The 22,909-nt window shown below is 41.1% G+C and overlaps 1 protein-coding gene across 1 annotated transcript in view; it reads left to right on the top strand.

The window, feature by feature from the left end:
• Positions 1–22,909, top strand: part of l3mbtl1 (L3MBTL histone methyl-lysine binding protein 1) — a 79,991-nt gene that overhangs the window by 9,017 nt on the left and 48,065 nt on the right. Inside the window, exons 4-7 of the mRNA XM_072279686.1 lie at positions 2,259–2,409; positions 10,110–10,257; positions 13,982–14,096; positions 22,468–22,562. Of these exons, the coding sequence (XP_072135787.1) occupies positions 2,259–2,409; positions 10,110–10,257; positions 13,982–14,096; positions 22,468–22,562 (509 nt within the window). The remainder of the gene's footprint in view (positions 1–2,258; positions 2,410–10,109; positions 10,258–13,981; positions 14,097–22,467; positions 22,563–22,909) is intronic.

Genomic DNA, 22,909 nt, shown 5'->3' with positions numbered 1-22,909 from the left:
CTTCAGCTCCATGTTTTTCATTTTGGTTTTCTCATGCACATATTTCAGCCCCGTTCCACATTATTAGCAACGCACATTGTCATTACTTGCAGCATAGATATACGTAAGATATTGAAAAGGGATCATCCCACTCTACACCTTCTGTACATAATCTTGGCTAACATTAAATCCCAAGCTCCATTTGCGTTGTAACTGAAACGGGTGAACACATGCTGTTAGAGTTGGTGTCACAGAGAGATACAACATAGAATTAGAATCAGAATCAGAATCATGTTCAATATCACTGCATACATCACGAAAGTTGTTTTATGGCTGAGGTACAGTGCAAGACATGATAAAAAGCACTATAAATTACAATTAAGTAGTGTAAAAGAGAGGGAAAAATAATGAGGGAGTGTACATGTGTTAATTGTCCATTCAGAAATTTGATGCCGGTAGGGAACAAGCTGTTTGTAAAATGTTGAGTGTGTATCCTCAAGCTTTTGTGCTTCCTCTTCGATGGTAGCAATGAGAAAAGGGTACGTCCTGGGTGATAGGGGTCCTTAATGATAGGTAACACCTTTTTGAGTCATCACAGGGTCCACATTGACCCCCCCCCACCCAGTAACATTAGTTGCGCACTTACCCATTTTATTCTTCGCACATTCCCTTCCCTTCAACTTCCTGTAGGTTACACCATTACCTACTCACTGGGGTCAATTTTATAGCAGCCAATTTACCTGCCAACGTGCATGCGGAAGGAAACCAGTTTGATGGGGAATGTGCAAACTCCATACCTACAGCACTGGAGATCGGGACCGAGCACGAGTTGCTGGAACTGTAGGCCAATGACTCTGTTAGCTACACCACTCCGCATTGCTTCTGGTTGTTGGAAATTTGCAGCATTCAGAAGTCTAACAAGCATGGTGCAGCCAAGCTCCTAATTGTTGAGTGTGCTGTGCCTGTTTGTCTACTGGAGTTAGTTGTTAGTGTAGTTACATGAGTTGGGAATAAAAATATAGAGTGCGTGAATGAATAAGTAAGTACCAATAACCTTGTAGGTGTGAAAATGCTGCCCATTCATCTTTCCCAAGTGACTCTCCGTACATTTGCTGAGCTCCAGGCTGTATTGCTTACGATCTAAACTGAAAAATCAAGTCTGCTGCTTGATTAGCAATGTTTCTGGTTTGCACTTCTAAGTAGTTATGTTCTAAGGATAAAACCAAAATAACAAAGCAGTTTTATACAGAGCTGAGTATATATTTTGCCCTTTGGTGCTAATTAATTTTAGTTTAAACTCTACCCAGCAGCCTTGAATCTGATTTTTAAGTTCTTGTTCCTAGCACTTTGCATTACTTATTTTTCAATAATGGCAGAAACCTGTAATTTTCTCCATATTCGTTAATGCTGTTCTTCCAAGAGTTCTGTACCTTCTGCATGTAAAATGGTAGATGGGCAATCAATTCTCAGGCTTCTGCTATTGGATTGCCAACACACAACTGGAAAGAGTGACAAGGCAACCTGTGAATAAAGTTGCTTTGAATTCTTCTGTCATCTCAGGTTCCATGTGGTTGTAGTCAAAAGTGATACGGCTGAAATAGGGAACTTAGTGATGAAGATCTTCATTGTGAACTATATCTCATTTCTCCATAAAATTACACATTAATATATTATTTTTGTACAGTGCACAACTCCATTGTGCTAATTTTGATCACTTCTTGTACTTCCAGAAAGGTTCTTTATTAAGTTCTTATTGAAAGTTTCTAAAAAAAATCAAAAACGTTATGAATTGAATGAGTTCCCTTAAACTTGATAAATTGCTCTCACTTAGGTTTTCGGAATTGTAAAACATTTCATGATATGCATTGTAGTTGGAATAAGATGAAATAGCTACAGATTATGCCACCAAAAGGAAATATATTTACAGATGGAAGTAGTATTGATAAAATATAAAATATTAACCGCCAAGGACATTTTTTGATCTTGTGCAACTTTTAGGTTGACAGAATCAACATTAAAATGTGTAGTAAAATTTTCAAAATGCCAACGTTTCTGGAGTCTGAATAAAAATCAAAGGATTGATAGATGTCTTGTACTAAACAAATGCATTGCTATCTATAAGTAGCAAGTATATGCACGTGTATCACTTACTCAGTTTTCACCTTAATAGCATTAATGAATTAACAGAGCCTTTTTGCTGAAGTTCTTGTCCATATTCAGATCAATTATTAGTAATATTTCAAATGATTACATTTACTTACCATATCTTATTCTTGCAGTGAAACAGACAAATGCATCTTACATGGATGAACAGCCACACGTGGAAAGTGTTTGCTGCTGTACAAACTGTGGTCACACTTACACAGTGAACGAAGTCAGAAGCGATAGAAGGTTCTGCAGTGAGCATTGCCGGCACCAATTTAAAGAGAAGTAAGATGTTCAACTTCAAAGTTAGCAATCCGTAATACACAAGAAATATTTTTATTTTTGACAACTGGTGTAGATTCTTAACTTTATAGGTGATCGATAAGGGAAAGTGCCACATAAATGAGTCTAAAATTCATTGCATCTTGCTGGTGTCACGTACACGCAACCCTGTAAAAGTATCAGCAGCAATAGAACACACCTGGGGTCTGGTTTTGCTGTTAAACAAAACACTATTTTATCAGTAACTATGTCATATATTTACTTAAACCAGGTAAATCAAGAGTTAATGGTGTTATGCAGATATAGTTGAATATATATAAATCCCCAAACTTCTTCAAGCTTAGGTGGTAAGTGATACAGTCTTACAATGGTGTGGTAAGAAAATTCAGTTCAATCCTCAGGTTAATTAATGCGAGATATTTGTAATCCAAAGGCAAATGTTGTGAGAAGGCAATTACGTCGATATTCCACGACAGCAATACAAAATAACAGTAGCAGTAGGTTTTATCTCTGAAGTTGTTCCACTCCACACACGAAGTATCACAAAGGGGACCATCTTCAAGGGAACCACCACCCAGGCAAGGGTAGACACAGCGGTAGATTCCACACGGTTACCCCAAACACACAACGTGATAGCCACTTATCAGTTCCACGACATACGAAATAACTCCAACAGTGATTTGCCACAGCGATACTGTCTTCCAGTGAAATACCACACTCAGACAAAGGGTAAATTCACACGTGGGTATTTACAAAGGTTTTCCCCTCAGCAGAGAACCCACTCCTGTGGATTAACTATGTGACAATCACACTTTCGTATTCGAATGGAATCAAACTCACCCCTTACGGGCTCCTTCGGAAAGAGTCCAAGCAGTGATCTCTTTATCACTAGGTTTCTTCTGTTTCAAACATTTCTCTCCCCTCCTCTTTCTCTGCAAAATTCTTCTAGTTGTAGTACTTGTGAGTGTCAATTATCAATACTCTGGATCGATCTCAACTCACCCCTTTTGGGCTACTAAAAGTTTAAACCAGCGACCTCACTCACTGGTGTCTTCCATTGATAGAAGCCATCTTGACTCTGAACTGTGTGTCTCTCTATGTGTGTCTGTAAGGAGATCATCTGACCTTGCTTATTCGAAACAAGCCGTGACAAACTATAAACATTCATTGTCCATCAAACAATTCCACCTCTCTCACCATAGTAACCAAGCAATTTTGCAGTCAGCAGAAATCCAACAGTGTCCCAAAAGTCAGACTCATTCTCTCAGCGTTTTAAAGTGACAGTCCACAGAAAAAATGAACCCTAGGGGTATGTAACACTGGCCCTATGACTGCACCTAGTGCAAGGTCTAGTCCAGTACTGATAAAAGTCCTAATGTAATCCTGAAATTGCAGACCACTTCCAATTTATTTATTTATTTAGAGGTTTCAAGTCGCACTGCCCAGCAATCCTTGACAAATCTGATTTAACCCTAACCTAATCATAGGACAATTTACAATGACCAATTAACTTCAATGGTTTTAATGGGGCACGACTGCACAAGCGCATGGAGGTTGGCCAGTGAGACCAGTGGGAAGAGTTTAAAAGCAAGCAGAGTTGAAAAGGTGACGGTTATTTCTTCAGTGCTTTGAACGGGGCATGACTGCGCAAGCGCATGGAGGTCGGCCAGTGAGAACAGCGGGAAGAGTTTAAAAGGAAGACACATTTACAGGGCAGGCGTCGGAGGAGCAGGCGATGGAGTAGTAGGAGACAAAGTAGGAAGACTTTGGCTCAATGGGGCTTCGGCGATAAAGGGTTGAGGCCAGGTAGGTGATCTGTTTAAAATAAAAACAGAGAGTATGTGTGTGAGGCCAGTTTTCTGCGCTTGGTGTCAGATGTGGGAGGTCCTAGAGACTCTCGGACGACCACATCTGCACCAGGTGCGTCGAACTGCAGCTCTTTAGAAACCACATTAGGGAACTGGAGCTGCAGCTTGATAACCTTCATCTGGTCAGGGAGAGTGAGGAGGCGATAGAGAGGAGCTATAGGCAGGTAGTCACCCTGGGACCACAGGAAACAGTCAGGAGAGGGAAGGGCAAGAAGCAGGTACTAGGGAGTACCCCAGTGGCTGTCCCCCTTAACAATAAGTACTCCTGTTTGAGTACTGTTGGGGGCGGGGGGGGATGGCCTACCTGGGAGAAGCAACAGTGGTCGCGCCTCTGGCACAGAGTCTGGCCCTGTGGCTCAGAAGGGTAAGGAAAGGAAGAGGATGGGGAAGAGGAAGTTGTAGGGGACTCTATAGTTAGGGGGTCAGATAGGCGATTCTGTGGATGCAGGAAAGAAACGCGGATGGTAGTTTGCCTCCCAGGTGCCAGGGTCCAGGATGTTTCTGATCGCGTCCACAATATCCTGAAGTGGGAAGGAGAGCAGCCAGAGGTCGTGGTACATATTGGTACCAATGACATAGGTAGGAAAAGGGAGGAGGTCCTGAAAACAGACCACAGGGAGTTAGGAAAGAAGTTGAGAAGCAGGGTCTCAAAGGTAGTAATCTCGGGATTACTGCCTGTGCGTTGTGATAGTGAGTATAGGAATAGAATGAGCTGGAGGATAAATGTGTGGCTGAGGGATTGGAGCAGGGGTCAGGGATTCAGATTTCTGGATCATTGGGACCTCTTCTGGGGCAGGTGTGACCTGTACAAAAAGGACAGGTTGCACTTGAATCTGAGGGGGACAAGATTTGCTAAAGCTATTGGGGAGAGTTTAAACTAGAATTGCTGGGGGGTGGGAACCAAACTGAAGTGACGGAGGAAAGGGAGGTTGGCTCACAAATAGGGAAAGTTTGGAGACAGTGCGAAAGGGAGGAAAGGCAGGTGATAGAGAAGGGATGCACTCAGTCCGATGGTTTGAGATGTGTCTATTTTAATGTGAGGAGTATCATGAATAAAGTGGATGAGCTTAGAGTCTGGATCAGCACTTGGAGCTGTGATGTTGTCACCATTACAGAGACTTGGATGGTGCAGAGGCAGGAATGGCTACTTCAAGTGCCAGGCTTTAGATGTTTCAGAAAGGACAGGGAGGGAGGCAAAAGAGGTGGGGGCGTGGCACTGTCGATCAGAGATAGTGTCACGGCTGCAGAATAGGAGGAAGTTATGGAGGGGTTGTCTACGGAGTCTCTGTGGGTGGAAGTTAGGAATAGGAAGGGGTCAATAACTCTACTGGGTGTTTTTTATAGACCACCCAGTAGTAACATGGACATCGAGGAGCAGATAGGGAGACGGATTCTGGAAAGGAGTAATAATAACAGGGTTGTTGCGGTTGGAGATTTTAATTTCCCAGGTATTGATTGGCATCTCCCTAGAGTGAGGGGTTTAGATGGAGTAGAGTTTGTTAGGTATGTTCAGGAAGGTTTCTTGACACAATATGTAGATAAGCCTACAAGAAGAGAGGCTGTACTTGATCTGGTATTGGGAAATGAAGCTGGTCAGGTGTCAGGTCTCTCACTGGGAGAGCATTTTGGAGATAATGATCACAATTCTATCTCCTTTACCTTAGCATTGGAGAGGGATAGGAACAGACAAGTTAGGGAAATGTTTAATTGGAGTAAGGGGAAATATGAAGCTATCAGGCAGGAACTTGGAAGCATAAATTGGAAACAGATGTTCTTAGGGAAATGTATGGAAGAAATGTGGCAAATGTTCAGGGGATATTTGCATGGGGTTCTGAGTAGGTACATTCCAATGAGACATGGAAAGGATGGTAGGGTACAAGATCCGTGGTGTACAAGGCTGTTGTAAATCTAGTCAAGAGGAAAAGAAGAGCTTACGGAAGGATCAAAAAACTAGGTAATAATATGAATCTAGAAGATTATAAGGCTAGCAGGAAGGAGTTTAAGAATGAAATTAGGAGAGCCAGAAGGGGCCATGAGAAGGTCTTGGTGGACAGGATTAAGAAAAACCCCAAGGCATTCTACAAGTATGTGAAGAGCAAGAGGATAAAGTGTGAGAGAATAGGGCCAATCAAGTGTGGCAGTGGAAAAGTGTGTATGGAACTGGAAGTACTTAATGAATACTTTGCTTTGGTATTCACGACGGAAAAGTATCTTGGCGATGTAAGGATGAATGCAGTGGACTGAAAAGCTTGAGAATGGAGATATTAAGAAAGAGGATGTGCTGGAGCTTTTGGAAAGCATCAAGTTGGATCAGTCACTGGGACCAGACAGGATGTACCCCAGGCTACTGTGGGAAGCGAGGAAGGAGACTGCTGAGCTTCTGGCAATGATCTTTGCGTCATTAATGAGGACGGGAAGAGGTTCCGGAGGATTGGAGGGTTGCGGATGTTGTTCTCTTATTCAAGAAAGGGAGTAGGGATAGCCCAAGAAATTTTAGGCCAGTGAGTCTTATTTCAGTGGTTTGTAAGTTGATGGAGAAGATCCTGAGAGGCAGGATTTTTGAACATTTGGAGAGGCATAATATGATTAGGAATAGTCAGCATGGCGTTGTCAAAGGCAAGTCGTGCCTTACGAGCCTGACTGAATTTTTTGACTAAACACATTGATGAAGGTAGAGCCGTAGATGTAGTGTATATGGATTTCAGCAAGGCATTTGATAAGGTACCCCATGTAAGGCTGATTGAGAAAGTAAGGAGGCATGGGATCCAAGGGAACATTGCTTTGTGGATGCAGAACTGGCTTGCCCACAGAAGGCAAAGAGTGGTTGTAGATGGGTCATATTCTGCATGAAGGTCGGTGACCAGTGGTGTGCCTCAGGGATCTGTTCTGGGACAGGGTACTCTTTGTGATTTTTATAAATGACCTGGATGAGGAAGTGGAGGGATGGGTTAGTAAATTTGCTGATGACACAAAGGTTGGGGGTGCTTTGGATAGTGTGGACGGCTGTCAGAGGGTACAACGGGACAATGATAGGATGCAAAACTGGGCTGAGAAGTGGCAGATGGAGTTCAATCCAGGTAAGTGTGAGGTGGCTCATTTTGGTAGGTCAGATATGAAGGCAGAACATAGCATTAATGGTAAGACTCTTGGCAGTGTGGAGGATCAGAGGGATTTCGGAGTCCGACTCCATAAGACACTCAAAGCTGCTATGCAGGTTGACTCTGTGGTTAAGAAGGCATACGGTGCATTGGCCTTCATCAATCGTGGGATTGAGTTTAAGAGCCAAGAGGTAATGTTGCAGCTATATAGGACCCTGGTCAGACCCCACTTGGAGTACTGTGCTCAGTTCTGGTTGCCTCACTACAGGAAGGATGTGGAAGCTATAGAAAGGGTGCAGGGGAGATTTACAAGGATGTTGCCTGGATTGGGGAGCATGCTTCATGAGAATAGGTTGAGTGAACTCGACCTTTTCTCCTTGGAGCGACGGAGGATGAGAGGTGATCTGATAGAGATGTACAAGATAATGAGAGGCATTGATCGTGTGGATAGTCAGAGGTTTTTCCCCAGGGCTGAAATGGCTAGCACGAGAGGGCATAATTTTAAGGTGCTTGGAAGTAGGTACAGAGGAAACGTCAGGGGTAAGTTTTTTATGCAGAGAGTGGTGAGTGCGTGGAATGGGTTGCCGGCAACGGCGGTGGAGGCAGAAACGATAGGGTCTTTTAAGAGACTCCTAGATGGCTACATGGAGCTCAGAAAAACAGAGGGCTATGGGTAAAGCCTAGGTAGTTCTAAGGTAGGGATATGTTCAGCATAGCTTTGTGGGCCGAAGGGCCTGTATTGTGCTGTATGCTTTCTCTTTTTCTATGTTTCTATGTTCTAACCTACCTGGTATTTCTTTGGATTGTGGGAAGAAACCAGAGGACCTAGAGAACAACAACACATTCCATGAGGAGGATGCACAGACTCCTTAAAGAGGACAAACAACAGGAATTCTGCAGATGCTGGAAATTCAAGCAACACACATCAAAGTTGCTGGTGAACGCAGCAGGCCAGGCAGCATCTCCAAGAAGAGGTACAGTCGACGTTTCAGGCCGAGACCCTTCGTCAGGACTAACTGAAGGAACTTTCAAATCTCTTACTAACTCTTCCTTCAGTTAGTCCTGACGAAGGGTCTCTGCCTGAAATGTCGACTGTACCTCTTCTTGGAGATGCTGCCTGGCCTGCTGCATTCACCAGCAACTTTGATGTGTGTTGCTTAAAGAGGGCACCGGGGTTAAACTCTGAACTCCGGTGCCCCGAGCTGTAATAGCATTGCAATAATTGCTGCACCACTATGGCATCAAGTAGACCTTGAATCTATACTGGCACAATCCGCTCTGTGCGATTAGAGTAAAGATTCTTCCGAAACACTACCTTGGATTATTCTCTTGTTTAAAGTCTTGTTTCCTTGACTCGTGTAATGTCAAATATTATAATGGAAGTCACAAACTGAGGCACCATCATAGATGAAAACATATAAAAATGTAAAATCATTGGTAATTTGGAAGATTTTTAACAGTTTATGTAATGGATGTGGCACAAAATAACACGGGTTGCACGATAGATGTTGCATTGAGATCATAGCCCAGCCATTAATATTTTTCAGCAAGCTGCTGGAAATGAGAAAATAAATCAAACAGCTGTGCCATTGCTCTCATCAAATGGATGGCAGCTGTTACCATGACAACCCTGACAATTTCAGCATTCGGACTCACAACCAAAGAGAATTGTATGGCACTCGTCAGGAAAGATCGGGGATTTTCTTGCCACCATTACAATCTGAAGCTGATTTAATGATTAAACATATTGCTGATCTTTTTTGGACTGTTACAAAGTAGGTGCAGAATCCTTTTTTTATGACAGGACACTGCACTTCAAGGAGATAAGGCCATAAGACATAGGAGCAGAATTAGGCCAGTTAACCCGTCGACTCTGCTCCGCCATTTCATCACCACTGACCCATTTCCCTCTGAATCCCAATCTCCTGCTTTCTCCCTGTAACTTGCCACACCCTGACTAATCAAGAACCTATTAACCTTCGCCTTATATACATCGAATGACCTAGCTTTCACAGCCTCCTCTGGCAATAACTTCCACAGATTCACCATTCTCTGGCTAAAGACATTCCTCCTCATCTCCATTCTAAATGGATGTCCTTCTATTCTGAAGCTGTGCCCTCTGGTCCTAGACTCCTCCACTATAGGAGTTATCCTCTCCACCACTCCACATCCATTCTATCGAAGCCCTGATAGGAATGTGGTAAGAGAATATATAAGCACAAGTCCTGTAGAATTTAGTTCAGAATTTATTTTCCCTAGCAGATAATCCACCCGACACACGTTTTTAAGGAATAAATATCTGGATGTGGTACACTTTTGAATAAATGAAAATAAATATGTTACTAAAGTGGTAAAGTGGTTAGCACAATGCTTTACAGTACCAGTCATCCATGTTCAATTCCCACTGCCGCCTGTAAGGAGTTGTTCTCTTGAACTGCGTGGGTTTCCTCAGGGTGCTCTAGTTTCCTCCTACAGTCCAAAGATGTACTGGTTGGTAGGTCGATTTGGCATTGTAAATTGTCCTGTGATTAGGTTAGGATTAAATTGAGGGATTGCTATGCTGCACTGTATCTCAATAAATAAAAATAAATTTATTAGGCATTGTAAAAACCAATCAATTTACTAATAAATATAAATGTCTATTTTAGCGGTCTTTGTTACATAAACTCTAGGCCTTATCTGAATATTTACATGATCGCTTTTGTATAATGTAATTAACTTCTTTTCTTATAAACAGGTCACTCAGAATGGGCAGTGCAGCAGTGAAGAGGAGTGCTGGGGCAATATTAAAACGGGTCAAAAAGAGGAAAAGGAAAGTGTGTCTGAGTCCTAGTTCAGAATCCAATGAAGAATATGATTATGAATTAACTGAGATGGAGCACAGGGTAAGTGTACTTTATGCAATATTTCACTGGTGCAATTTGTAACATTTTGGTACAGAGTGTTTTTTGAAAACTCTTCAAAAGCATTATAGTGCTGCCGCCAGAAAATTGCAAGTGAAATCTAAAGCTGAGGAAATTTGCGTGAGCCTTCTCTTTTGAGTTGACCAATTTATGTTGATTTTTGCTGAATGTTCTTTGTGCTACATTTAGTGTATTTGTAGAGATTCTCCGTAATGAGAGTGTGTGCCAGTGGGAGCTTTGGGTCCATGAATTTTAATAGAGATAAATTTTTAAAGAGCAATCTAACCCCCCCCCACACACAAACTCCTAATATGGACATCCATATTTGTGAACTGTGGCAGGGGCAAGTATGCATTAGCTATACTCAAGGCTAAATGTACTGACTATAAGGTCGTCCTGCTATAGCACAGATACTTTATAGCTGTAAATTTGATTTCTGGCCGACTTTTGTTAAACCCAGTGAGGCAACTTCAGATTTATTGGCTCTGTCTGATAAATTCTGTTCTGAGATTCTACAATGTAGCTTTGAGTCTAATCATTCTGGAAAGAATATAGGAACTGGTAGCCAAATCTCAGAATGAAACCACCTGCTTTCTAGCAGTTAGCCAGAGTTCGATCACTGACTGCCTGTACACTTGTCTTAATGTTCATTATAAAGTACTTAGTCAGTGGAGTGACTCTGTAGGCTACTAATAATCGGTGAAAATGATACCTGTTTATTGTTGTGTTCTGATACAAAAACAATAAAAGCTAAAATTCATAAATATTATCACAACAGTCTAAAGCTGTAGAGATGCACTGTGCAGAAAACAAGGCCAGAATTATCCCACAGACTGTAAATTGGATTGCACCCATCAGGATGAACTTGTACTCATTCTCAATTCTTTAATTGGTGGTGCTTGCTGTTTAATGTTAAAAGATAATATCGGTTGAAGGCATTAAGGAGTTCCTAGGTGTTGATTTGATCCAGAAAAAAAAGTGCTTAAAAAAATCCATTTTATATTAGACGGAAGTTTTACTCCATCTGCTGAGAAACACAATAATTTCCTGTGGAGTATCTCCATGTTGGCTTCATTAGTTTGCTGGGAAAGTAGCAAATGGAATTTAATTCAGGCAAAAGTGATGCGATAGAACAAAAACAGGTGAAAATCTGCAGATGCTGGAATTCCAAAGCAACACACACAAAATGCTGAAGGAACTCAGCAAGCCAGGCAGCATCTAAGGAAAAGAGTAAACAATTGACGTTTCAGGCCGAGACCCTTCATCAGGTCCCCTCAGGACTGATGTGATGCACTTGAGGAGATGCAACAAGGCAAGCAAACATACAATACAGGGGAATGGGGGGAACATTAAGCACAGAGGACCAGAGCGTCCTTAGAATCTACGTCCAGGTCCACATATGCAGTAAAGTAGGAGGCCAGATAGATGAAGTGGCTAAAAAGTGGTGAAGTGTTTCTCTTTATTAGCTACACAGAGACACAGAATATGGTATCAGTGTCTTATATAAAAATTGTATACATTACTTATTGATTACAATTTGAGGATTGTATACATCATATTACAGGAAGAGTGCAAATATGCTGGAGAGGACGTAGAGTGGACTGAAGATGTTGCTGCTGAGGAACGTTTATCTAAACTGTGGTTGTCTTCTTTAGAACTAGTCTGACTGAGGGGAGACTGAACTGAGCAATTTAAAATTATGAGGGCTTGAGAAAGAGTAAATAGAAGTAGCTATTTCCCTTAGCCGAGGGATTATAGATGAGGAACATGGATCTAAAGTAATTGAATTAGAAATTGGATGAGCGCAGAATATTTTCTGGCTAGAGGCAGATGCAATTCTGGAAATCAGTGCCAAAAAAAAAGATCGGGAAAATCTCGAGAATGAAATCTTCCACATACTTAACAAGAGTTTTGTATACCTGAAGAAGACAAGAGGTCTGGAAGGCAGGATTAGGGTGGCTAGCTCCTGTTGAACCAATATGAATGTCAGAATCAGAATCTGAATTGGATTTAATACCACTGGCATATGTCATGAAATTTGTTGTTATGTGACAGCAGTGCATTACAATACATAATAAAAACTAAATTACAATAAAAAATATATATATACAAATATAAAGTAATGAGGCAGTGTTCATGGGTTCAATGTCTATTCAGAAATCTGCTAGCAGAGGGGAAGAAGCTTTTAGTAGCAATGAGAAGAGGGCATGTCCTGGGTGATGGGAGTTCTTAATGATGGATGCTGCCTTTTTGAGACATCGCCCTTTAAGAATGTCCTAGATGCTGGGGAGGCTAGTGCTCATGATGGAGTTGATGTGTTTACAACTTTCTGCAGATTATTTCGATCCTGTGCGGTGGATATCCTCTGCCCCCATACCAGACAGCAATGCAGCTGGTTAGAATGTTCTCCGTGGTACATCTGTAGAAATTTACAAGTCACATAGCAAATATCCTCAAAATCCTAATGAAATATAGCTGCTGCCATGCCCCTTTTTGTAATTGTATCAATATGTTGGGCCCAGGGTAGATCCTCAGAGAAGTTGACACTCAGGAACTTGAAATTTCCCACCCTTTCCACTTCTGATCCCCCTACGAAGACAAGTGTGTGTTCCCTTGTCTTACCCTTTTTGAAGTTCAGAATTAACTCTTCAGTCGTACTGGCATTGAGTACAAGGTTTTTACTGTGACAGCACTCAACCAGCTGATCTATCTTGCTTCTGTATGCTGTCTCATCACCATCTGGAATTCTGCCAACAATAATTGTGTCATCAGCAAATTTATTGATGGCATTTGAGCTGTGCCTAGCCACACGATCATAGGAGCAGAGAGAGTAGAGCAGTGGGCTAAGCACACACCCTTGAGGTGCACCAGTGATAATTATCAGCAAGGTGGAGACGTTTATTTCTGATCTGCACAGTGTGATCTTCCAGTGAGGACATTGAGGATCTTGTTGCAGAGGGGGATACAAGGACCCAGGTTTTGGAGCTTTTTGATCAGAAATGTTAGAATGATTGTGTTAAATGCTCAGCTGCAGTCAATGTTCCCTTTAATTTGTAATGACCAGTATGTGCAAAAATTTTGTCCTGTGCAATTTTTTGCCCAGCGACTACACCATGTGCACAATGAATAATTTCTTCAGTAAAATCCGTATAAATAAGCCAGGTTTGAAATCTGCAGATAAATCATCACAAAGTCCATATCGTTAACACAGTCTGCCTCAGAAACCGGAAAAGGAAATGTGATTGTGTATATAAATGCGAATGAGGTAGAGGGTGACATCCTTTTGTGTGCAGTTTAAATTCCTTTGTGCACTAGTAGCAAAGGATATGTGCGCACGCACACGCGCACCTTAGAGGGAATATTGGCTGTAGTCAATAAATGGCAGCTTGATGTAAATATTAGTAAGTACGTCCAGTGGCGCCATTAAGAAGGCGACTCGTGCAAGCTGCTCCAAAGGAACTAATAGGCCCAATGAGTTCCTTCAGTATTGTACATTTATTTGATTCTGTGAAAGTGGGAGCGTATTGCTAATCACCAATTCAGAGCCTACTGTAGCTGACTGACACAACATTTTGTGTTGTTTTTGAAGTCTAGTCTAACAACTGGAAAAAAGAAACACCAAATATAAACTATATTGATGAATTGGTGCTTACCTTAGCTATAATTCTAAACTTGTCTGTTCTTTGTGCATCACAACATTTTGTAGGTCGAGCAAAAGGAAGATTCCGGAAATGTCGGTGGACGTCTGATGGATGACAATCATCATGTGGAATTTAGACGAGGTCGACCCAATGAACCCAGTTGCCCTTTTCCTGGAGAGGGTATGTTCTGGATTTCATGATTAGTGATGTTATAAGACGAAATACATTAAGAGGAATGAAAAATAGCTTATTTTTCTTATCACACAAAGTATACAGGGAAGTTGTTGCTCACGCTGTATGTGCAAAAGGTTGGTTGTGCTCTGCAGACTTGGACCTACAAAATTAGCTTCATTTATTTTCACAGCCTAAGATAATTTTGCCATCAAATCTTTGAAATTGGCTTTATTTAATCTGTTTCTATCCACACTTGGCCTCTCTCAAACTAAATATAGAATCATATTTTGATCACGTTTCTCTATGCAATGGCCGATCCTGATACATTGCACAGAATGTTGAAATTCAGTGTTCCCTGATTGGTTCTGTCATTTTGTTTTAGATTCATGGAGTTACACAACATAGAAACAGGCCCTTCAGTCCAACCTGTCTTGCCGACTAAGATGCCTATGTGCATTCATTCCTCTAAATTATTCCCATGCTCCCTTGAACACACTGAGTCTCTGATTCTCAGGCTGCCGTTGAAAGCTGGGACCCAGGTTCCTGGGCTTTCTTTAAACTCACAGTAACCTCATCATTTTATAGAGTCGCTGAGATATACAGCAAGGAAGTAGCCCTTTCGGCCTAATTATTCTGTGCTGACCTTTCTAAGCTTGTCCCCTTTGCCTGCATTTGATCCAATTCCCTTTAAACTTTTCCTATTCTCTTACCTGTCCAAATGTCTTTTAAATGTTGAGCTTCTGGCAGCTCATTCCATTTACCCACCATCTTATGTGTGAAAGATTTAAAAATCCACTTCAAATCTCCCCTCTCTCACATTAAACCTTTGCTCCCTGGTTTCAGATTACTACACTCATCCTTAAAGGGACCTACTTTCTCCTTCATTACTCCTTTATTCTTAATATGTGCAAAGAGATTTTTAGACACCTCCTTTATCGTGACTGCCAGGAATATCTCGTGGCCTATTTTCACCCTCCTAATTTCCTTCTTAAGCATGTTCTTTCATCACTTACACTCCTCAAGGCACTCGCCTGACCCCAGCTGCTTTACCTGGCATATGCTTCCCTTTTACTGATCAATATCCCTCATCAACCAGGGTTACTAATCCTGACAGAGCTACCCTTCGCTGTAACGGGAATATGCCTGCCCTTAACTGACTCTCCCCATCTCATTTTCAAAGGCCTTCCACTTGCTAGGTGCTCCTCTACCTGTTAACAGCTTCACCCAATCAATCTTTGCAAGGTCTTGTCTCATGCTATCAAAATTAGCATTGCCTTAATTTAGGACTTTGACTGATGGAGCAGTCCTATCTTTTCCATAATTATCTTGAAGCTAACAGAATTATGGCCAATGCTCGCCTACTTTTCTAGCCTCATTTCCTGGGAGGACGTTGAATTTAGCTCCTTCTCTAATAGGGCCATCTATCATCATTTCAGAGTGTTATTCATATGGACTTACTGGACGTTTGTCCCAGGATATCATCACAAAGTACTGCGTTCTCCTTAATAAATAGTGCATCTCCTGCTCCTTTCTACCCTCTGGCTCGAAGCATCTATGCCTAGAACATGGAGCTGCCTGACTTGTTTGTGTCTCAACCATGGTTATGTAATAGCTGTGATACCACAATTCATGTGCTGATCCAAGCTCTGAATTCATCTGCCTTGCATGTCAGGCTACTTACATTGAAATAAACATAGTTTAGCCTGTCAGATGTTCCTTGCTCCCTGCCTTTTCATCTTGGCCAAAGATGTCAATTGTCCATTGCCCTTCTCCTTAGATGCTGCCTGACATGCTGAGTTCTACACCATCTCTTGTGTTGCTTTACATTCCAGTATCTGTATTCCTGTGTCTCTATATTACAACTGATCATATACAGAATATTATAATTTTAGCTACAACACTACAGCAGCTTTGCACTCCAGCATCATATCTGATAACTACACTGTCTTATGGATGCTCCTCAGGCAATATATTAAATTTTTGCTGAAAGTTCAGCAGTTGACACCTGGTGGAAGGAAAGCATATTCCTATTATAAGAGGAAGCTAGAGGCTAAGACATCTGAAATGTTTATCTAGTTTCCAAATAAGCATTTGTAGGTTGGGTGAAAGGAAAATTCCAGAAATGTCAGGCAACATTTAATGAATGACAACTAATGTTCCCTTTAATCTTTTTACACCTGTATGAACCAACCTTTGCTCTGAGCAGGAAATTTTAATACTGCTTGAAAACAGTGTGGCACTTTAATTTTTTTTGTAATATGCATACTATGAATATGTAGAATGAAAATTTGATAAATCACATACTTTTGATTTTATTTATTAATTGGAATGTATAATGAAGTACAACAAAGAAAATTTTTCACTTTTTGTCAGCTTATTCTCATCTGTCTATATCATAAACCTGTTGTCTATAAATTTTGCATCCAGATGAGTCTTAATCCTCATTAAATCATCCAAATGTTACACTTCTAGTCTGTTTCTGGATTTACATTTGACTGAATACATAAGACTGAATCCATTGCAGTCTACACTAGAAGCTTGAAATGTTCCAACGATGTCAATGAGAATTGACAGTTCTTCAAATTCTTTATTTCTAAGCGTGTGGTTCACATATCAGTGAATGTCTTAATTGAACTAGTCTTAATTTTATGCTAAATTATATTACCATAATTTCAAAATTACATGACTATAATGTCAAAATTCTAGTAAGATAATTTCAAAATTAACTTAACAAAAGGAAATTCCAACTGCATGGCACCCGCAATGCTTAGAGGGAACAGTGATGACAACAGTCACATGAACCTAGACCAAGCAACTTGATAGATTCAGTTTACAAATCTATTTAAATTATGTATTTTGAGCTACAGAGGAAAAAGTTAACTTCGTATTTATAAAGCATCTGGCTGCGGCATGTCTCTGCGCTCCTAACAGCTAATGAAATAATTTGGAAGATTTGCAGTACTATTTATTTAAGTTAATGCAATGCCAATTTGATCACAGCAAAATTGAACAAGACAGAAAAATACCAAGGTTCTCTCTTTCTTAGAAAATGTTTGTTGTATTTTAATTATGTGTTTAATATAAATTTAATGGTCTTAGCCAAAATATAAGAATTCTAACACCACTAAATTTCTCTGATGTTGTTTTCTAAACCTTCATTGGAGCTTGAGTTTGTTATATCTTAAGGCCATAAGACATAGGAGCAGAATTAGGGCACTCAGCCCTTTGAGTCTGCTCTGCCATTCATTTATCGCTGATTTATTATTCATCTTAACTCCATTCTCCTATCTTCTCCCCATAATGTTTGATGCCCTGAGTAACCCAAGAACTTATCAACCTCTGCTGTAAATATACTCAATGACTTGGGATCCACAGCAATGAATTACACAGATTCACCACCCTATGGCTAAATAAATTCCTTCTCATCTCTGTTCTAAATGGACGTCTCTCTATTCTGAGTCTGTGCCCTTAGGTCCTTGACTCACCCACTATAGAAAACATCCTTTCCTCATCTACTCTGTCTAGGACTTTAAATAGTCAAAAAGTTTCAATGAGATTCACCCCTCATTCTTCTAAACTCCACTGAGTACCGGCCCAGAGCCATCAAACACTCCTCCTACATTAACCCTTTCACTCCAGGAGTCATTTTCGTGAACTTCCTCTGGAGTTTCTCCAATGTTGGAGTTCAAAACTGCTCACAGTACTCCAAGCGCAGTCTGACCAATTCCTTATGAAGCCTTAGCTCCTATAATCCAGTCCTTTCAAAGTGAATGCTAACATTGCTTTTGCCTTCCTAACCACCAACTCAACCTGTAAGTTAACCTTTAAGGAATCCTGCACAAGGATCCTAAGCCCCTTTGCGCCTCTGATTTTTGAATATTCTCCCCAGTTACAAAACAGGCTTTGCCTTTTACCCTTCTACTAAAGCTCAGAGCCGTACACTTACTTACACAATATTCCATGACCATACACTTCCCTACATTGTATTCCTTCCACCCCTTCTTTGCCCATTCTCCCATCTGGTCCAAAACCTTCTGCGGACTCTGCTTCCTCAGCACTACATGCCCCTTCATCTATCTTTGTATCATGCAAATTTGGCAACAAAACCATCAATGCCATCACAAATCGTTGACATATAATGTGAAAAGAAGCAGTCCCAATAACGACCCTTGCAGAACACAACTTGTCACCAGCAGCCAGCTAGAATAGGCCTCCTGTATTCCAACTCTTTGCTCCTCCCAGTCAGCCAATCCTCCATCCATGCTATTATCTTTCCAGTAATATCATGGGCTCTTAACTTGTCAACCAGCCCCATGTGCAGCACCTTGTCAAAGGCCTTCTTAAAATCCAAGTAAACAACAGCCACCAACTCTCCTTTGTCTATCCTGCTTGGTATTTCCTCAAAAGAGTTCCAACAGATTTGTCAGGCAAGACTTCCCCTTCAGGAAACCTTGCTGTTTTGGGTTTATTTTGTCATGTGCCTCCAAGTACCCAGAAAGCACATTCTTAACAATTGACTCCCACGTCTTCTCAATTACTGAAGTCAGGGTAACTGGCTTATAATTTACTTTGTTCTGCCTCCATCCCTTCTTAAAGAGTGGAGTGACATTTGTAGTTTTCCAGTCCTCTGGCACCATTCCAGAATCTAGTAATTCTTGAACAATTATTACTAGTGTTACCATAATCTCCTTAGCTAGCTCCTTCAGAACCCAGTGGTGTAGTCCATCTGCTCCGGGTGACTTATCTACCTTCAGACGTTTCAGCTTCCTAAGCATCTTCTCCATAGTAAAAGCAATTACACCTACTTCTGCCCCATGACATTCTCAAACTTTTGACACACTGCTAGTGTCTTCCACAGTGAAGACTGACATGAAATACTTATTAAGTTCATCTGCCATTCTTTATCCCCCATTACTACCTCTCCAGTGTCATTTTTCCAGTGGTCCAGTGTCCACTCTTGCCTCTTTTTTATTCTTTATATGTCTGAGAAAACTTTTTGTATGCTGCTTGATATAATTGGCTAGCTTACCTTCATAGTTCATCTGTTCAACCTTCTGCTGGTTTTTAAAATCAACCCAATCCTTTAACTTCCCATTAATTTTTGCTATATCCTCTGTTGTGCTTTTATGCTAGCTTTGCATTCCCTTGTCAGTCACAGTTGTCTCATCCTCCCTTTAGAATACATCTTCATCTGAGCGATGTATCTGTCTTGCACCTTCCGAATAGCCCTCAGAATCTCCGGCCATTGCTGATCTGCCATCATCCCTGCTAGTGTCCCCTTTCCAATCAACTTTGGCCAGCATCTTTCTTATGCCTCTGTTGATTCCCTTTTACTCCACTGTGATATTAATATGTCTGACTTTTTCTTCTCCTTCTCAAACAGTAAAGTGTCATATTATGATCAGTGCTTCCCAAGCATTCCTTTACCTTCGGCTCCCTGATCAAATCTGGTTTATTACACAACACACAATCCAGAAATGCCTTTCCTCTAGTGGGCTCAACCATGAGTTACTCTAAAAAAGCCTTCTCATAGGCATTCTTCAAATTCCCTCTCTTGGGATCCAGCACCAGCTCAATTTTCCCAATCTAGATGCATATTGAAATCTCCCACAATTATAGTAACATTGCCCTTATTACATGCCTTTTCTACTTCCCATTGAAATTTATATCGCATATTCTGGCTGCTGTTTGGTGACCTGCATGTAACTCCCATCAGGATCTCTTACTCTTGCTATTTCTTAACTTTACTCAGAAGGATTCTACATCTTCCAGTCCTATGTCTCCTCTTTCTAAGGATTTGATTTCATTTTTTACCAAGAGCCATCCCACCGTCCTCTGCCTACCTGCCTGACCTTTTGATACAATGCGTATCCTTGGATGTTAAGCTCCCAGATATGATCTTCTTTCAGTCACATCTCAGTGATGCCCACAACATCATACCTGCGAATCTCTAACTGGACTACAAGATCATTTCCCTTATTCTGTATACTGCATGCATTCAAATATAACACCTTCAGTTCAGTGTTCATCATCCTTGTTGATTTTGTCCCTATGTTACACTTCACTTCATCTCTCTGACTGCAATTTTGCCCTGTCAACCTCCTGTCTTTCCTCATTGCCTCACTATACATTGCATTGACTTGTATACCAACAGCCAATCCTCATCCCTATCACTCAGGTTCCCATCCCCCATGCCAATTTAGTTTAAACCTTCTCCAATAGCTCCTGCAAACCTGCCTGCAAGGATATTGGTCCCCTTTGAGTCCTGTACTTTTTGTACAGGTCATACCTTCCCAGTAGTGATCCCAATGATCTAGAAATCTGAAACCCTGTCCCCTGAACCACTTCCTCGGCCACACATTCATCTGTACTATCAGCTTAATCCTGAACTGACTAGCCCATGCTACTGGGAGTAATTCAGAGATTACTACCTTGGAAGTCCTCCTCTTCAGCCTCTTCTATAAATCCCGATACTCACTGCGCAGGAAAATCTTCCCCCTTTCTACCTATGTCATTGGTGCCAACGTGCACCACGGACCCTGGCCGCTCACCTTCCCTCTTGAGAATCTTCTGCAGCCACTCTGAGACATCCAGGACACCAGCACTGGGGAGGCAACATACCATCTTGGCTTCTTTGTTGTGGCCACAGAATCTGCTGTCCGGTCCCCCTAACTGTTGAATCACTTTCATTCTGCCTGACTCTACCCTTCCCTGCTGAGCCTCAGAGCTGGGCACAGTGCCACTGGCCTGGCTGCTGCTGCTGTGCCCTGATAGATCATCCTCCACTGCATTATTTAAAGTGGTGTGCTTGTTGCTCAGTGGAATGCCCACAGGGGAACCCTGCACTGACTGCTTACTTCTGGTGGTCACCCATCTACCTGATGCCTGCACTCTGGGTGTGACTACCTCAGCAAAAGACTTTTCTATGAGATTTTCAGCCTCCTGGATAGTCCTGAGTGCATCCAGCTCCAGTTCCAGTTCCTTGACCTTGTCAATCAGGAGTTAAAGTTGGGTGCACTTGCTGCAGATATAGTCATCAGGGAGACTGTCAGGTCTCACAGGAGGAGCATTCCACTGCCTGAACTATCATCCTGCCTACACTTAGTACACCTCTAACTTCTCAATCTTACATTCTAGCCTGCACCTGTTCTTGCCTAAGCCTGTTGAGCCAAAGCCTGACCTCTCTAAAACTGGCCCACTCCAACAGTGACCGCTCTCACAATATAATTATTGCTTGTTAACTCAATCCATTTTGGCTGTCAGAAATATTCTGATCTATATTACTTCACATTGCAAATATGGAAAAGTGCATGATACTAAATAAAAATAAATGGGTCATGCTCTCTTATCAGGTTGTTAAGAAATTACTCAGATGAAAAGATAGTACTAGAGTTTTACTAATACATTAAATAATGCATAAGAAGGAATTTCTGTTGTAGAGAAAATTTAATGACAACTATATAATACTGCAGTACTGTCATATTTATCCTCAAGAGATGTACGGTACAGTGCAAAATTCTTAAACACATATATTATAACTAGGGTGCGTCAGACATTTGCATAGTACTGTAGTAATTTTATGTATTGCACTGTATTGCCACAAAAAGCTAATTTCATGACATATTGAGTGATGATAAACCCGATTCTGATATGGGTCTCTTTTGTGGACTGAGAGTGGGAAGTGGGCAGGGAGAAGAGGATTGTGGTTGCGGAAAGGGGAAAGGAGAGAGGTAGGAGTGAGAAGCACCAGAGAAACATTTTGTCATGATCAATAAACCAATTCTTTGGAATCAAATGACCTTGCCTGTTGTCTGAGGGCTGGGTGTGTCGGCAAAGATCATTCCTTCTTTGCCACCTGTCCCACACCTCCCTGCGGTGCTCCGCCCTCACCATTCCCAACATCCTTTGCTCCTGCTGGATTTACAAATACAGTACTTTGACAAATACAGAACTGTGCAAAAATATTTGGCACCCTAGCTATATGGATGTGCCTAAGACTTTTGCACAATACTGTCGGTCGGAGTGAAAAATGGCATTGAATCATATATTTTGTACTGTTATTATACCAATATATTCTTCCTGTTTTTTTTACTGTATTCTTCATTCTTTATTTCAACTATGCAATACATGCATAGTTTAAGAATGCTGCCTGATAATACCCAAAGATACTTTTCAGGCTGTTTGAATGATTGTTTGAAGAACTTTACTTCTTGAGGGCTTCTAAGAAACTTTGTTCTGTAGCAGAAATTAAATTAATGTTAGAACTGGTCTCATGCAAAATGGGTGTTAAACAAAACCAATCCATTTATTCTGGAAGGAAATGTTTCTATATTTAAAAATAAATTAATTGTAACTTAATTTTCCATGCATTTTTTAGCTGTATCTATTGTAGGAAAGAACAAGATCTGGTCTTGGGCTTCATACTTAGAAGAGGAAAAGGCTTTTGCTGCTCCTGTCAAACTCTTTCGAGAGGTAATAATCAATACTTTCACTATATTTTCTGAAATAATAAATCTGACCAAGATTCTATATATAGAATCGATTCACTCCCTATTGAATTAGGGTAATGCTGCTACGTAAGAGCATTAAAAAACAAAGGTGGGAGATAATTATTTGACTAGCCTAATCATTTTATAGAGAATGCAGCTGACATGGCTTAAAATTATCTGTTCAGTTGAGACACAGTCATATCCCTCGGCTCCCTTCACATTCATGTCATACTCGTTCCATGGCCTTATCCTTTAGGTGGCATTGATCAAGGTATGAAGGAACAGTGATAACCAACGTTATCTCTTGTTAGATAGCTATAGCAAAGAAGA

Source organism: Mobula birostris, chromosome 2 (assembly GCF_030028105.1).
Source record: "Mobula birostris isolate sMobBir1 chromosome 2, sMobBir1.hap1, whole genome shotgun sequence".
Lineage (NCBI taxonomy): Eukaryota > Metazoa > Chordata > Chondrichthyes > Myliobatiformes > Myliobatidae > Mobula > Mobula birostris.
Note: the sequence above shows the minus strand (reverse complement) of the source record. Positions and strands in the feature narration are given on the sequence as shown.